This window comes from Varanus komodoensis, unplaced genomic scaffold, assembly GCF_004798865.1.
Source record: "Varanus komodoensis strain SLA01 unplaced genomic scaffold, ASM479886v1 scaffold31, whole genome shotgun sequence".
NCBI lineage: Eukaryota > Metazoa > Chordata > Lepidosauria > Squamata > Varanidae > Varanus > Varanus komodoensis.
The window spans coordinates 149230-167205 of NW_025335780.1; the positions used below are offsets into that span (position 1 = coordinate 149230).

The 17976-nt window shown below is 44.8% G+C and overlaps 1 protein-coding gene across 1 annotated transcript in view; it reads right to left on the reverse strand.

The window, feature by feature from the left end:
• Nucleotides 1-17976, reverse strand: part of ATRX (ATRX chromatin remodeler) — a 72158-nt gene that overhangs the window by 16015 nt on the left and 38167 nt on the right. Inside the window, exons 11-25 of the mRNA XM_044437905.1 lie at nt 14624-14754; nt 14049-14240; nt 12927-13020; nt 11363-11465; nt 10153-10332; nt 9782-9920; nt 9497-9606; nt 8350-8496; nt 7977-8154; nt 5508-5645; nt 4512-4687; nt 3294-3411; nt 1405-1535; nt 1068-1156; nt 775-941 (exon numbers count right to left, since the gene is read on the reverse strand). Coding sequence (XP_044293840.1) covers nt 775-941; nt 1068-1156; nt 1405-1535; nt 3294-3411; nt 4512-4687; nt 5508-5645; nt 7977-8154; nt 8350-8496; nt 9497-9606; nt 9782-9920; nt 10153-10332; nt 11363-11465; nt 12927-13020; nt 14049-14240; nt 14624-14754 — 2093 coding nt within the window. The remainder of the gene's footprint in view (nt 1-774; nt 942-1067; nt 1157-1404; nt 1536-3293; nt 3412-4511; nt 4688-5507; nt 5646-7976; nt 8155-8349; nt 8497-9496; nt 9607-9781; nt 9921-10152; nt 10333-11362; nt 11466-12926; nt 13021-14048; nt 14241-14623; nt 14755-17976) is intronic.

Here is a 17976-nt window from a genome sequence, read left to right on the forward strand (position 1 = left end):
CAGTAATACCCTTTGAAAGCGGGGGGGGGGGTTATCTTTTTGCTTCCTGCATTTGTGGAAACAGGGTTTGAAACATGCGGAATGCAACAAGGGTGAGTTAACCTCTTCAGCCTGCAGGAAGGAACTGGGACATACAGGCAGAGCGAGGCCTTTAAGCTTTTCAGCTACCTTTTCATTAAAAACAGTTTTACCTAATGCCTGGCACTTCTTCCTCCACATCCTTGCTCTGACAGGTGGCCTGATTGTAAACACGTGTACTCAGGTGTATGTCCCAAGTGTGACACAATCCCAGCCCCGATACCAGAGTAGAGATTAAGAAGGCACGTCAATGTTTTTAACACAAGTCTGCTCCAACCACACCGTATGAAGGGCAGACTAGAGAGGCAAGGTTCCTGCCCACTAAAAAATTATTCAAGTTTTTAAATTATTTTAAAAGCTGACCCTTTCTTGGTCAGGCTTCTTGTCAGTAAGGAGGATCCAACCATTCCCCCAGATAGTTCTGGTTGCTCTCTGTTGATCCTTCTTCAACTTTATGAGGCTGGAAGTCCAGAATGGCACACAGTGTTCCAAAATGTAAACAAGATCATCAAATTATGATGCTACTTAAATGTATCCTGTTCCACCTGCCAGGGTATTTCCACACAATTCCTAATGCTCCTTGCGTTGCTGCTGCCACTGAATTCATTGGTTAAGTGACTGCCTACCATGAGCCCCAGCATTTTCTCCTTCCAGTCTTCTCCAAGCATTCTGCATTAGCTAAAAATTCCTTGTTACCTTCTTCCGTCTTGGCTGGAGGAATGCTGGCTGGTTCTTCCGTGTTTCCTTCTCCGCCTCCACGAGATCTTGAATTCCAGACTTTAATCACTTCAACATCATTATCGCTCCCACTCTCACTGGAACTGTTGTCTTTCTTTGATTTTTTGCCCTTGGTTTTTTTCTTCCTATAAAAAATAGCATGTAATGCTCAGTGCTAAAAACTGCCCGAGCTTTATTTTTTTTTATCGTAATTGCACATCACGCTCGGATTCCACCAAGGTTCACGATTTACGTGGAACACTCCGACTTACTTAGTACATTCTTCGGAGCTTAAGCTCATCGACGTTTCATCCGAATCTGATGCTATGAACTCATCGAGGCTGTCTTCATCAAAATAGCCCTAAAGGGTGGGGCATTTTTACAAGAGGGTAAAAATTAGCCATCCTCGCTTAAGCCTTCAGAATATTTCAGTAAGAGGTTTTAGTAATACCCAGAAAAAATGTTAACGGCCACAATGAAAATAGCCAGAAAAAACCCCCAGCTAGCTATCATACAGCAAAGAAATTTCCATTAATTCAGGGAAACACTCTAGGACTTGGCATGTCTCGCTGAAGAGCTTTTATGAGAGAGACAGATAGATTGATTTACCTTATTTTCTTTGCTAATATAGTCCAGCTGCAGACACCAAGGATGAGTCCAAATTCTGCTTAACATCTGGAAATCCTGGAAAAGTTTAGCTCCAGCTTTCCCTCTTCCACCTTCACTGCTGTTGCCGACACCTGACAAGAGTTCAGAAGTTAAGCTAAAATATTCAGACTTGAAAGAAGTTAGCCAAACAATATTCCCTTTCGTGCCATTCCCCCCACCCCTCCAGATCCACACAGCTTATTCCACAGATGCAACACCACTTCTGACAGAAGTCAGATTATTCCCCTGGCCAATTAAGTGCATTCTTTAATTGCATCCCAAAAAAATCATTCACCTGACGAAGGATCTATTCAGAGAACCACCACGTCTTAGTGAAAACACGGAGCTGAGAATTAGATGACCGAGCTCCCACTGCTGACACCCTTCTGGCTCAGGTGACGGCCACCAGAATCACCCTCTTTATGGCCAATCATTCTGGGAATGGGAGGGGCAGCCCCTCCAACTCCCCACCATGAAAGTCTGCTCAGGACACAAGGTCTTGGCAGGGCACCAAGAGACCCATTAGGCGAGCGAGAAACTGCGAGCTGACCTCTGGAGCATTTGGGACCGCTCGAGAGGCCGGCAGAACACTGTCTGACTTTCCTCCCTGATTCATCCTAACAGCCAAGTGTCCAGGAAGACCCCCAGAAATTCCAAAGGCAGAGATAGAAAGAGGGAGATCTTATCTATCTTTATCACAAAGCTGCGAACTATCAGGCACTCCATCGTGGCCCAACATCTTCCAACCCTTTCTCCCTGGAAAGAGAATGGATGATGTCATCCAAATCTTTGCACATAGCTTGGGGCCAAGGTCAGGCCATGGCTCAGTATCGGACATGCCTCCACGGCACGCAAACCTCAGCAGCTGGGGCTGATGGGGATACAGGGACAGGTCCCTGAAAGGTCCAGAGGCACAGGAAGTCCTGTTCTCTCAGCACCTCCATGATGGATCAGAGGGTCTCCATCAGGAAGTGCACGCACAGCAGGAATTTGATGAGCCACTTTAAATTTAATACGGCTGCCACCGGTTTGTTCTTTCTGGGAACTAAAGAAGAATTAGATACCTTCTCTCCAGATATTTTGCATCTCAGTTCTCCTCAGCCCCAATCAGCATGCCCAATAGCCAGGAATGCTGAGAACTGTAGTTGAAAAACGCCAGAGGGCATCAGGCTGGGGAGCTCTCACTGAGAGAGTCCTCGCCAATGTTTCCGAGATGAAGCAAATCACTTCTGCCAAGTTCCATGGCTTTGCTCATCTTGCGAGGACGGCAAAGCCACAAGACATCCAAGACGATGTTATTGCAACTGTGTTTCTGCATTCCAGGATTTTTCTTTCGTTCCTAGGTGTGTGGGTTGTTGTTTTTTTTACTCACTCACTCCAAATAAAGTTTTGGTGAGCTTCACGTGGCTTTTTACAAATAACACTCCACATTAGTGTGGCTTAGGTCCCCAGAACTACTTCTACTCTGTGCGGGGTCCAAGTGTCGCGGAAATAATGCTAAGCAAAGACCACGCCAAAGGAAAGCAAGCAGAAGTTCTATGGCAGTGTGCATTACGCACACAAAAGGCAATCACTGCGCCCTGGAAAAATTCCTACAGGTGCCCATGCCTGGTGGCCCCTCCCTCAAGGGAGGATCAAATTGATTGGAGGCTGTTTATCAATCGGCGAGATGGGACGCCCTCCAACACATGCAGGAGAAAGCAGCACTGAACACGCAGGGTCTGCAAATTTAAGGCGTGTGCCCAAGCTGACGAGATTGGCCCAGGGATGAGCCTCCAGGCCAGTCAACGCAAACGAGAGAGGAGGAGGAGACACATGAAGTGACGAGGCAGCGTAGTAAGATGCCTTACCTGTTAAATGATCCAAGTAGTACTGGTACAGTTTACACTGAAGAGGAGTCATTCTAACAGCTAGCACATATTCATACTTTGGTGGCAGGAACTTTGTTAATGCTGTATAATCCTTCCTCTGCATTTAAAAGAAGGAGCCAAAGTATTGTCATGGGGAAGATTATCGAAGTACCTAAATGCCTCCTCAAACCTAAGCTGCACAAAACAAGCTGTAATTCAGTGGAATACGACTTTGTGGAGGAGCCTGCTATCTCGGAACAGTAGGAGCGTGCATCAGTCGCCTGCGGGTCTTGCCCTGCCGCAGGAGTGTTGGTCGCACAGAAGTGCACATAAGCTGGCCAGTAACAGACCTGCGATGCAGACAAAGCTGAGACTGGAGCCTCGTTCAGAGGGAGCGCTAAATTAGGGTCCAGCGCCATGTGCATGGCTCGAGCCTGTGACCTGCCTAGCATGGCCCAAAGCAGGAGCACCAGATTCTTACAATCTGTTTTCAACCAACCACAGTTTATTGTGATGCCCACGCCCTGAGCTGTGGTTAATCTTAACCAAGGTTTAATGAAACAAACCAAGTTTAGAACGACGATCTGAAGTTGGCTTGTTTCAAGTAAACCATGGAACCTAAGGACACCCACAAGTTTGAACACAAATGCGGAGCTCAATTAAAATGGGACAAAAATGTCCAGTCTCCTCCAGACTGCACCAAAGAGTCCCAGCGTCCTTCTTGTAATTCTAATCCCGACTTTAGCATGATGTCCCATCCTGTGGCATGTCCCACCCTGTCTGCAACCCGATCACCACTTAAAGCAGACAAGTGGGAAGAGGAAAAAGAAACAAAGAGAAGAGTAAAGTTTAAAAGTTACGAGGATCCCACATTATAGGCAGGGATGAAATATAGGTATTAAGTCTTTTTATACGCTCTGGATTAAAATTTCTTCCATAGCTATTATTCAATAATTTCAGGCCACCCCGAGTAACCACGGCCAGCAGGATCTACATTTTAAAGTGAAGGAAAATAATCAAATGGATGTGGGCAAATCAAAGTTTTTTTCACTATTTCTTTTTCATCAGGAATGATGGCCTGCTTGTCAGAGGAAAAAGTATAACTTTGTCAAGAGAAACAGACTATCAAAACACAAAGGCTGTTTAGATTTATATTTCCATGTTACGTATTTTTACTTCTCACATCGCAGAAGGACTGAAATAGAAAAATCCACCTACCTGAACACATCCAGCTAACATTTCATACAGAATGTGGGCACGCTTTTTCATCACCCTAACATCAGCCAGGGTAGAGTCAGCACATTGACCATTCTGGATGGGATTTATGAATCGATTTCGGAACTCCTTAATTGATCCAAGCAAATTCTCCTTGATAAAGTTCACCATGCAGTGATCTGAGGAACCACAAATTAATCGTCAGCTATTCCATTTTCTACAGAAGAATACTCCCTAGGGGAGCATCTAGTTAAAATGGGTAAGCCTGCATCTGCCGTGTCATTTTCTATTTGGGTGGGCTGCTCTGGAAAGACAGATTATAAATAAAAGAAATATTTGGCAAGTGAGATCATGGCCAAGATTGCAAAGAGAAAGTGACTACCTGTTTGAACAGGCACTTCGGCCACAACTGTGCACCATGCATGTGCAGTGATGATCCAAGAACCCCCGCGGGACCCTGCAGGACCCCCCTTTCCACCAGCAGCTCCTTGCCCAGTGCAGAACTCTTCCAGTCATTCTGCAATTTAGTCCTACCATCTGCGGCTAAGGGAAGCCTTCGCATGCCTTGCCCACAAAGGACCTGGCCTGAACCCTGCCGGAGGGCAAACTACTCCAAGCGGGAGCAGAGCTGAGCGAGCAGGGGAACAGCATGCCCAGAAAAACAGGGATGCAGAAGCAGGCTGGAGGAGGGGCACGTGAGGATTCTCTGGACCCTGCCTGTGCCGAGCTCCCCGAAGGCACCCAAGCAGCAGCCCTGGTCTGCCCAAGAAGGCAAGACAGCACCCCCTCCGAGTATGTTTGGTCCATGTGCCAACATAATCTGCACTGGCTTCTGACCACCGATGCACGATCGGCATCCATAGGAGGGTTGCAAAGGATGAAGAACAGCAATGCTTATTCTCTTCTTCCACTTCAACAAACCCATTTTCATATTCTTGAAGCTGCAGACATGGAGAAAAGAGAAGCTCGGGCTTTGGCTCCTGCTCAAAATGTACTTACACTCTATGAGGTTGTTTTGCAGTGGCGTCCCCGTAAGAATAATTCTCCTCCTGGATTTTATAGAGTTCATAGCTTTAGAGACAGCAGAAGCTTCGTTTTTTAGTATGTGCCCTTCGTCACATACAACAAAATCAGGGCCTGGTTTTAAGAAAAGCAAACACCTCTTTAAACGCGTTGCATTGTCTGCACCAAGAAGACAGGCTTCCTACGTGCCCAGCACACAGGTGTCACCTCTGACAGGTGGGATCCAGCAACACCCACACGTGAAAGGGCGACGCACACGCCCCTTGGGATGTGGCTCTTCCAACTGCCTAGACCCAAATAAGCATTGCTGCCGCATTACGATGCAGACCGTGAGCCTGGAAAGGACAGGCCAACTCTGCCCTGCAGCGCTAGGCTGTTCATTCCCGCACACAGATAGAGTGAAAGATCTCTGCCCATCTGCATGCAGCCCCATGCCACAAAAATGTTCGTATTTGGCGGCCTCTGACAAGTGGCTATTTGTATCCCATATGCATACTGTGTCTCCTTAGCAGGGCAGAGGAATACTGGCTCCGTGGCACTTGCTTTGTGCTATTCCACTGAGGAAAGCGGCACTGAAGGTGGCCCAGGTCGAAACACAGGGTACAAACTACAACAGCCTCTGCCCGTTTCCTTATATATCACCAAAGCATTGATTATGCAAGTTCTCTCAAGTAACGACGCCCGGGACCAATTTATAATCTCAGGCTGCAGCACCATCTGCTGGTGCTTGAAAATAAGGACAGATTTCAACGTACATACAAAAATCATGCTTGATGTTGCTTATTCTCAGCAATGTTTGAGCCAGTCCTTTAAATCAAGACAGTGCTTTGGTATGCCATTTTTACCATCTGCTCCGGCTGGAAGGAAATTCCCACTGGGGAATGCTTTTTCAGGCCTATCAAGGACACTGTGCTGTGCCACAGGGGCACAAACATGCAACACTGGCCATTCGTTTACAGGATTACCTTGCAAACATTTTACTATATGCTTTAAGGGGATGGAAAAGAGGGGAAATGTTTTACTACACTCCAAGACTCTGTCTCCCTAAACAGAGCAGGGAAGGGAGAATGTCGTTTCACCCCTTCTGAGATGCTGTCAGCCCCATGCAGGCTCTGGATTGGACTTCAAGGTTGTTCTTCCGGGTAGCTGGAATCCTGAACAAAAGCACCCCTCCCAGGGGGTTGGGAAACACACAGTGTTATTCTGTAGAATGCGGTGGGGTGATATGGGCCAAATTGCCTATAAGCACCTGGAGAGGCTAGATTCAAAGGGATTTCACAGCTCAGACAGAAACAGCCAATTTAATACCCCTACAAAGGTTTAGGTATTAAACCATTTTCATTGCCTTTTGACTTGCCTGGCAAAATGAAACACCACTGGCTTTGGAGAGGACGCAGGTGGAGACAGATATTAAGAAAACTCAAGCCAGTTCTTAATATTAATCAACTGGAGATAAGAAATTCAAAGCAAAACATACAATAAGGGAAAGGGAAAGGGCAATCCCAGGATTCAAATGATCTTTGCAACCCTGTTGAGACTGTCGAGACCAACGAATGACTGGGGAGGGTCAGGGTGTCCTCTCGCCATCACAACTGGACCTTCTCAGGGTACACCAACATTCTATTCCCCTTCAGAGGAGGAAGGCCTCTCTGGAAGGAAACGCATGCATTCCGCAAAGTTCACAGAATGCAAAGAGGCCACCTGAAAAGCAGCAGCAGCAGCAGCGCTGCAGAATTTCCTACTTCCAGACAGGTGTTGTTTCACGAAACTAATTAGCACCATCAACGTGCACAGTACAAACTGGGCAACGGACACAGATGCAGTAGTTTAATCTGCAACGCTCCAATTAATTATCTTCAGGTCACTATCCCTAGCCACACTTAATTATTCAGGCTTATTTTTTTTTCCTCCAACAAAAATGGAGGCAGCTGCCAGCAGCCTGTTCCTTCCAGAGCCTCTGTGAATTCTCAGCAAGGAAGCTGCATTAGTGCCCTCCCAGGTGGATGCTTGCCACCTGCTCTCCTGCTGCCACCGCTGCCCCGACAGCAAAGGAAATGGCTTGTGCACTGTGGGGTTGGGACTTTCTCTGTGCAATGGAAACAGCACGGCCGCTGCGCTCCCCCCGCCCCCACCCCTTTCCTCCCCGGTATTCCTTCTTCCCTTCTTCATCCACAAACATCCGGGAGGAGCTTGGCTTCTGACAGAGAATCAGGGGGAGCGTGAAGACAGGTGGTGGATGCTCTTGGCAGGGGAAGGGGCATGTGGAGGCCAAGTCCTGCATGTGTCCCTCTCCTGTATCACTCAGTGCAGGGGCTGCAGAGTGAGAGACCAAGCAGTGCCTAGACGAAGAGCTGTGGAGCGCCCTGCAAACCACAATCCACCCGAGAATGTGCCTTGCTCCACAGAGAGAACACTTTCTGCGATCCAAACAGTATTCTGGCTTACCTGGATCAACCAGTGCTTTGATAAATATTTCTTTGAGCTTTCGGCTTTTTACATTCCTCCCTTGTGCCAGGTTCCGGTACATCTCATAGCCGATGATCATGACACCGCCTTCTTCCTGCCATCGTTGCAGCATGTAGCTCCTCTCTTGAGGGCGTTTCACTGTGGCTAGTTCACAGACCTTGTGGGGGGGGGGGGGATATAGTTGTTCAGCATCTAGCACGTTCCCAATGCATGCCCAAATTATGAAATTGCTAAAATCAATGCACCTGGGGAGTAAACTTCTTATAAATTCAAAACAATTGTGGACAACCTCTGATCACAATTAAAACTCAACATGCAGGCACTTGACAGGCCCATTTTAAATAGCAGATACCTCCAATTTCTCATCATCCTCTAAGCCTTCTTGCCATTTCTCAAATTCATTCAACCAGTTCAGGGCCGTGTTCAGGGGGCAAACAACAAGGGCGGTACTGAAATCCAGTTTATCACACAGCAGAATAGTATGAAGAAAGCTAACTACCTTCAAGACAGAAAAAGGCAAGGAGATGAGAATTAATTTTCACATCAGTACATTTCAAAAAACCTTTCCTTTCCTTGTTTTAAAAGGCAGCTAGTCATCCAGTAGGGGCAAGACCAGTTGTTCATATTGGCTGAAACCCAGTAATTCACAATTCTCACTTTAACGCAGCATGTTTCTCTCCTCCTCCTCCCCATAACTGCCCTCCAACCTGGTTCCAGAGCACCCCCCACAAAAACAAAACAAAAAAACCCCTTTCCAGAGCAAATTTGGAGGATGCACCACCAGCTGTGGGGAAGGGAGCATGAGCCTGTGTCCTCATGCTGCAAGGGCAATACTGAACGCAATCTATTCGGTGTAAGCATTTACTTCTTTTACTCTGCAAATCAATAATCTTATCCGCATGTTAATTTGCACTATGTGTGTTGTACACAACCGATTATCTCCTCTTCCCGTTTTGTTCTTATATGGCAGACTTTCCCTAAGTAATTAAGCAGACTGCCAAAACTCTGCTTAACTCTCTCCAACAGGCCAAGTTTGAGCACAGGAGGGCACGAAGAACTCTGGGTCTTTAAGAAAAGATGCACTGTGCTAAATCTATTCCAGCCAGGGTCAGGGGCCCAAAGACCCAATACACATCCCCTGTAAGCACTCAGAGCAATGCGCACGCGGCTATTTCTTAGTGGATCTCGCACCTTTGCCCACAAGCAAGAACACTTATGAAGAAGCAGAGGAGGAACGCCAAGCACGGGATGCGTCGATTCCATCGAGGAAGCCGCAGCCTTGTGTTTGCTCAAATGCCATGGCATTTTGGAGAACACTTATTCATAGGGTTACCGTAGTCAGAGGGGACTTAGCAGCATGTAACAACATGAGGAAGCTAAAAAAGAAACTGGAGGTGCAAGTCCCGATAGCTGGGGGGAGCCCCTCACAACGCGGGATCTTGTGGATTTAAGAGGAAGATGCTGGAGGGAGCCAGGCTGATCCCTGGCTTGAAACATACCTGCAAGGTCTTTCCCAGACCCATACAGTGGGCAAGAATGCATCCAGAGCCTGCAGATTTCCTTGTTTTTTTCACAGATTCACAACAGCAATCCCACATAAATTGAACACCTAGAAATCATATTTTTAAAAGATCCTTAAAATGTAGCAATCAATGATCAGGCAAGCATTTACAGCTTTCATTTCCAGCAGCAGAGATAAGACGCTGCAGCACCCAACCAGTTCAAAATGCAAACCCATCAAAATCCAGCTTTTCAAGAACAAAGAGCTGGTCATATTGTCTTACCATCTACTTGGTGTGGCTTCAGTTTTGTAACTATGTGTTTGTGAACCTGAACTAACGGTTCTTTGGTTTCTTCATCTTCATCTAAAACCAGCTTAGTTGTAATTGGACATTTCATTGGCGCATCTTCTATTTCTATCACCTGGAAATAAAAAGTTTTGTGCAAACAGTTCAAGCTGTTACAAAAACAACAAAGTTACATAGAGTACCACAACACAGAGACCTTGTACTAAAAACCAGGATTACTTTTTCAAATCTCCAATGCCATGTCATATAATATAAAGCTTGCAGTAAATACAGTACTCCCAATAGTTGTCTCGCTATATACATATATATATATATATATATATATATATATATAAAGAAAAAAGTACTTCTCTTAGCTTCTCCCTTTCACGCTCCCTCTCTGCGATGCGTTTTCTTCTCTCCTCTTCTTCTTTCAGTGCATTTTGGGTTTCTGTTCTGAGCTTGTCATCCTTAAGAATTTTTCGTATTTTTTTCCTGCCTTTCCCAGGAGATTTTGAATCATCATTATCATCGTTCTCAGAATTACTCTGTAAAAGTCCAAGGAAAATACTGGTGAAAAATCTACTACCTTTTAATATTGTTAATGATCATTTCATATAAAATGTGGTAGAAATGTTACAAGGAAGCAAAACAATATTGTTTATCTCAACAACTTAACTGTTTTCTGTTCTTTTAAAGTGCTGCCAAATATTGGTAACATGAAACACACAGTGGCACTAACGGAATGAAACGCATGATGCAACTTCAGAGCTCACGATGTCATGTCTGGTTTGCTACCAACTAGCAGTCTCCAACTGGGCAAACGGCTAATGTAAATTGCATTGTGCTGGCATAAACTGCTCTTGCAGAACATTAATAGTATTAGCTGGCAAGAAGATTTCCTGGGAAATTTGTGCATCATTTAATGCCGTTGGTGCTGTACTGGAGTAGCTCAGGCTAGTGTGGTGTAATTCGCATTAGCAGCAGTGCTCTGGCCATTGTGTTGCAGGCTGTTCCAAGTGAAAATTAGGGCCAGCATCCCAGGGACTGACAGATATCCTTTCTGTTTGATAGCACCCGACCTATCCTCAGTGTTGTATCATAAACTGCTCTAGAAATCTCCCATGTTACAAAAGTGGTTTACAGTTTAGGAGGAATTAAAAGGGGAGACAAGAAGTGCAAATCTGAACTCATTCAGAGAATAGACACTGAAATATGTGGAAGGAAAAGGGAATTTTTAAAATGGCCACAAAAATGACTATCATAGAATATTTTGATATGATTATCAGAGATCATTAACCAAATTGAATCTACTATCTAAATCATTTCATGGAAACAGCAAGGGACAGACCTTAATGAGGTGCTTTGCCCAATGCTAGTCTGGTTTCCTCCCAACTCCCTGCAGTATTAAACTGCTTTTGAAACCTCACTCAGTTTCCAAAGGAGCCCATGCGGTGTTGGAGATGTGCGAGGTGGCAATCTAAAGGATCCGCTGACATCCAGAACAGTCCTAGTTCCTTGAAATCACAAACTGGGGCCATGTTTCTTGGAGACCTTTCCAGCAGAACCGCACAATACCTTGTTTTCACTAGATGAATCCTCCTGGACCTTGATGCGCCGTCTTTTCTTTTTCTGCTTGTAACTCCGTTGATTTTCTTCTAATTCAGCCTTTTTGGAAGATCTGAAAAGTTGATGCATTTTTTTTAAAAAAGTCAAAAAGAGTAAAGGAAATAACAATGAACTTTCTTAGCCCATTTTACTGACCAGTGCAAACAACTATATCTTATTCCTAATAAAAGCAATTTTTAAAATGCAGAAAGTATGGCTGAAGTATCTACTTTTTCTTTATGAACTAATTAACGCCTGTATTTCATCTACATTAGTACTTGGGAGTACATAAAAATGATGGCCTCTCCTTTCCTACCTTGGTCTTTGCTCCACCAACAAGTGAACAACCCAACCGACCAGAATGAACTACCTTATTCTTCACAAACTTGATTGGAACTCACTTGACATCATTTCTAATTTATACGTGGGGCAGCTCCATGCTCTCATGCCACAAAAAGACAAACAGCAAGAGCAGAACTCTGCAAAATCTCTCCCTTGGGCAGAGGGCTGGGGATCATACATGGACAAGCACAATGTGCAGGCGGATGCGGGAGCAGTCAGAAGCCAGTTTCTGCTAGCACCCCATCCCTTGAATGAACCGAATTAAACGGCTGCATGCCACCCCGTATTTTCAAGTCAGACGTCGTTGCTGCTATATATATTTGGGATGAACTATTCCTACTTTCAAGCCTAATGAACTGTTAACCCGAGTGCATTCCTTGATATTATGTCTTATACTAATTTACATACAAATAGCGATAGACACCAATTAAATGAATTGTAATTCAGTGATTAATCTACTGGCTAAATGTGCAAGCACTCCCTACATGCTGCTTCGTATTTAACAAGAAGCTGTTGCAGGTTAATTTCTCTGCGGGGTTCTGCACTGCAGAGCCAGCTGGCACCCCTGAATTCAAGCCACGGCGGGGGCATCCCAGTTTGTGGTTGTGCTCATGCCCACTGAAGGTGGGCTGCTGGGGGCTGAACAAGCTCCCTGCAACTCTAGAGCAGGCCAGGGGCTCTGGGCAGGCTGCCAAGCACAACCGCCCCCCCCCCCCCCACCATGCAGGTTTCACTTGCAAGGGTGAGCTGCGAGCACTTCCACTCCCGCGGCACCACATTCCACTGCACTGACGTGGAATTCGTGCTGCACTCCTTTTTCTTCTGGGAAAAAGAGTATCGTTCCCTTCCCCATCCCATCTGTACATAAAAGTATTCTGTCTTGTGGCACAAGCGCCATCCTTTAAAACAGCAGCAGCGTCTTGCACAAGGATGCTTACCATTCTGGGCAGCTTGAATGAAAAGCAGACCTGACCTGTTCTCATTCCCTTGTGATTCCCTACTATTCTATTTCCCCTGGAATGCTTCCGATTCACCCCACCTTTGTCTACATTTCCCAAATGGGTGCCCTCCACAAATTTTGGACTAAAACGCTCAGGATTCCACTACATGCCCTATGCACATCTGTGCTACCAGGAAAGCAAGAGAAAAAAATTAATGAGGAACCACATCTGAGCACACACAAAAATGACACCTTGTTCTAGGACGCTGGTCATCTTCAGATTCACTGACGTCTTCGCTGACTCCAGATTCGTTTCCTTCTGAGTTACCTGAATCCTCACTGCTCACTTTCAGGTTAAACAGACATCAAAAAATACCATGAACAGCTTTTGTAGTTAAATGTCGACTATGTGTCAACACTTTCACAGGCGCTAGTAGAACAAGGTAAATATAGAACTGAGACTGACAATATGGCAACACTAGTAGCAAAAGAGAACGTGGAAACTGTGTCATTTGCTGGAAGCTCAAAGAAGAAACATTTCTTTTTATTTATTTTTCAGGCTGGGGAATTCTGATGATCTGGGGCTTGAGACTACTGCAACAGCACACAGCAGCTAAGTGGAGAGAGAGGAAGTACTGTTGTTTCGAGTGGTATAAGATTGTCAGCACAATCAGGACCATACATTACAGGTATAGGTAGTTTAAAGCAAAATTATAAATTCCAGCAAGCAACAGAGTTCTTAAATGGGTGGCAACTTAGCTTGCATGATGTAGCGACTCACCCAGCGACTAGCACCCCGAATTGCCCGGGGTGAATTCTGCGGACGACTGGGCTCGCAGTGGGCTGTCCAACTCACTCCTGTATTCTTCCGAGGGGTTCCCTCCTCGATGGCACTGTGAGCATTTTGCATCCCCAAGGCCACCCCCCCATAACTCTTTTGAGTATTGCCAACGTTTGAAGTGACAGACAGCTACAGCCCCCCTAACCTGCCTAAATGCAGGGTTTTAATTTTTTTCTCGTAAGCCACCTTGAGACCTCGGTGGTGGGCGACATATAAATGGGGGGGGGGGAGATGGGAAGACAGATAGATAGATAGATAGCAACAAATGTGCAAAGGTGGAGCTGCACACTTGCCCGGCTCTTCTGCAACTAATCAGAGCAGGCATGGAGGTTTGGTGTTCAAAGTAACACTAGAAGCTCCTTCGGGTTCACCTGGACCTTCCCCTCGGAATTCACACAGATGACTGAACTGTCCTGGGATGACGCCTCACCGCAAGCTCTTGGCCAGCCAACCAAGCGGCAAGGAGCATTTTACCGCACAGCAGTTGCCTGAAAGGGCTCTCTCAGGCATGCAGGCTCACAAACGCTTAATACCTTTCCTTCTATTTCTGCGTTTAACATCCTTTGACTCCTTAGATTTTCCTTTTTTCTCTTCCTCAGACTCTCCATCACTCATTGACAATTTGTGTCTTAACAACCGGTGTTTATGCCTAGGTTTCTTAGCCTCTTCATCATTTGAATCAGAGTCCGACTCGGAGTCAGAATCATCTTCGTGTTCATTCTCTTCTGTTACAGAAAAAGAACATCATAACGCTTCAGTACATGCGAGGAACATTTCCAGCTTGATGCCAGTAGCATGGGCAGAGACATCAACCCAACACGCACTCTTGGCACTGCGAAAGACTCGGAGAACAACAGCTTGTTTGCACCATGCTAAGGGTACTGCAGAAGTAAGTAAGCTATGCTTAAGAAGCCACCAAAGGATTTTAGGCACTGATAAATTCAGGTGGCCATGATGAGCAGTATAGCTATCTTAGCATTCTGGTCATTACCAAAGCCCATTTGGGTTCAGCGATTAGTAAGTTTACCCATTTGGTAGCAAAGGGTGCACTGTTCATTTGCCTCTAATTAAATACTTCAAAAGTACAATGACTCTAGAGAATGCTCACCATTTTCGCCAAGATTTTCGGGTTGCCTTCCTTTCTTCTTTTTCCCATCATCAGATTCTTCAACAGAAGAAGCATCCTCCTCTGAGGAAAGATTGGCTTTGATTTCTTCTAAAAGCATTTTCTTGGCAATTCTTTGAAGTAAAACAAAAAAGGTGCATTCCATTGGTTCACCAATAAGAATCAGTAAATGACAAACGTAATTGTACAACAGCATTAATCAGGTATTTCAAGAGCAAGAGTTAAGAACTTGGCTAGAGTCCTGGATGGAAACAAACCATGTTGGCAACAGAAGAGCAATCTGGTGCCTCAACCTGCTGGTGGGAGAATGAGGTCATTTCATTACCATGGACAAAGGCATTAAATATTTGCACATTCTTATAGTATACTGTTGCGGATGTAGTTCCACCACATGGTTAAACTTTCATTTGTCTCCCATCAGTCTGTCTTCCTTAAATGTAGAGTAATATTAGCTGAATATCAGAATCCCACATCAGTCCTGGTAGCCTCCAAAACACAAAGTGAGAAACACATCTTTAAAAGAAAGAAGGCACTGGCACGCTCCGTGCACCACACCTCCGTGCCACATCACAAGCTGCTATTGCCAGTCCTCCCCATCACCAAGGGGTCCGAGGATGCTGTCCAAAGGAAGCCAGCACCAAAGTCAGTGGGGATGTGCCAATATGCTGGCACACGTGTGCGACCGCAACTCCCGCAAGTTGGAGTGGCTAAACAAACCACAGGGCTGCTTGTGTGTTTGTCAGAAACTATGAACTAGGACTTCTGGCTTATGTCACCTCAGAACAGCCAGAGCTGTAGGTCAAGAACAAACCACGGTTCGTGACTTTGGCTTCCCCAGGAAGACACAAGGGAAGTTTGCCATTCACATGTCATAATAAACAAACCACAAATAGCCATTGCTTTGTTAACCCATTAGAATCGGGTGAGTCATTTGAGATGCACACCCTTCTCCTTTCTATTCTGGTCCTCAGTCCTGCTTTAAACAATACTTGTTTGATGCCATTAAAAAAAACAACAACATGGCAGTGCAAACTATTAGGACCCCAAGCTCGCACAATTCTTGGGGCAACCATTTGAAATCACACCTTTTTTTGTGCCAAGCAGGCCAAAATGACCAGCGGCAGTACAGAAAGACAAACGCTCTTTCACCCGCTCACGGGGAGATGGCTCTGGTGGGCGTGGGTATGACCCCTTGTAAGTCCCGTTCAACGTTGGCAACACTCACGTGGGACTTCCCAGCGTATGTTAATACGCCCTGCTGGTATCATACGTGACACCACCAGTCCATCTCATCTTGGGGCAAGAGAATTAATATTTCGACTGTACATTTATCTGCCCCCTCCAATTACAATTGGAGAGTGACAGAACTCTGAAAGAACTCTCTTCATGTACAGTACAATACATGCTTCAATGAATCATGATGTAAAAAGTCAAAAAAGACTTGTTAGGGCTTGTCCACAGTTTAAGCAATCCCAGCTGAATGATTTCCTATATTTATACAATTGACTAGTGAAGTTTAGAAATTTGAGGAAGCTAATGGGCTCTCTTCGATGCCGTACTGAAGCATGTTATTCTCAGCTTTTCTGTGTTTTGACCATATGCTAAGAATTGTACATGTACATGTTCTCAGAAATAAAAAATGCAGCCAGTTGATTTGGTATTGGTCTTAGCAGAGCTCATGCAATGCAGGCTGATTTTGGAAACTCTGATTCCATCAGCCCCTCTTGGTGTGGCATGGGAATGTCACTGAGCCCAAAACAGACCCAAATATTGAGCCTGGCACAGGCATTGATTCCCAATAGTATTTATTTGGAAATTTGTATGCTGTCCCATTCGCATAAGCCTCAGGACGGCTTCCAACATCATAAATAAACAGTTATTCAGACAAGAACATATAAAATCTGGATTCATTCTGGCTAAAAGATTTTAAAACCAATAAATAATATTAATAATTATTAAAATATCATTTAAATAAAAAGGTTTTGGCCTGGTGCCGAAAAACAAATAACGGCGGCACCAGGCGGACCTCTCTTGGGAGCGCATTCCATAAGTAACAGCAGAAAAGTAACAGCAGAAAATGCCAGCTTAACAAAACTTTATAGCAAGTCCATCACACTAGAGGATTGATGAAGCATAAAAGAAAATACAATTCAAAAACATTGTCTATTTTATGTCCAATGTTAATAAAACACTTTGTATTTTGTTAAATATATACATTGTACCAGGAAGCCAGAAAGAACAGCATCCAATGCTTTTACAGTAATTGTGCTACTTAGAAGCCGAAAAGGGAATCACGACAAGGATTGTTTTAAGTGGAAAGTTACCTGCATATACCGTATTTTTTGCTCTATACGACGCACTTTTTTCCCACTCAAAAGGGGAAATGTCTGTGCGTCTTATAGAGCGAATGTGTGTGTGCAGCAAGTCTGTCAGATGTGCAGCCCATGGGGAAATGATGGGGAATGTGCCCGTGATTATGTGCCCATTTGATTCAGAATATTTTTTTTCATGCTTTCCTTCTCTAAGAACTAGGTGCATCTTATGGTCAGGCGTGTCTTATAGAGCGAAAAATACGGTAGTTTGTTACCCGGTGTGATTCAAAGTTCCCCAAAGGATATGCATTTTTTCTGACATCCTATTCTCGTTGTCCTAAACAAGCAGTAAATACAGCTTTGTGTCCCTGCTTGGCCACCATCCATAGCTAATGTAACACATTCAGCTTGGTAGGTCACAAACTGTGCAATGTGTGTTAAGGAGTACAGAAAGGATATATCAGGAACTGAACCATGGTGACCAAGAAACTGAATGGAAATGAGAATAGGGTAAGAATAGTCATTCCTTGTATATCCTCATTTCTTAAAATTTAAACCTAATCACAGAAAAAAGTTTTTGTTTTGCGTGAAAGTTCCTCTGGTGCAAAGGAAGCCTGCAACTGGCTCTGACCTGGGTCCTATGGAGCCAAGAAGACCAAGCCACATAACTGCATTAATTAGGTATAACAAGCCACGTTCATTTTCTGCTTAAATCTTTGTCCAGATTAGGAAAATGTAGCATTTAGAATGGGCACAAGCTTTTTCCATCTTCTGCTTTAGTTTAAAGCAATGAAAATCTTTTTCAGGCAATGTTCAGGTTCCAAAACAAGAGATTTAATAATTTGTACTCAGGAAGAGTAATCTACCTAAGTTATAGGTGATACAAAAATGTTTGTTCCTATAATTACATTTATTTTGACTCTTGTAAAGCCATCCAATTCAGGAAAAGCAAGTCGCTTAGGGGAGGGGCACGACATGCGCACAAGTGGATGAGGCCCCACAGCTGAAATCTGTGTCCTACCG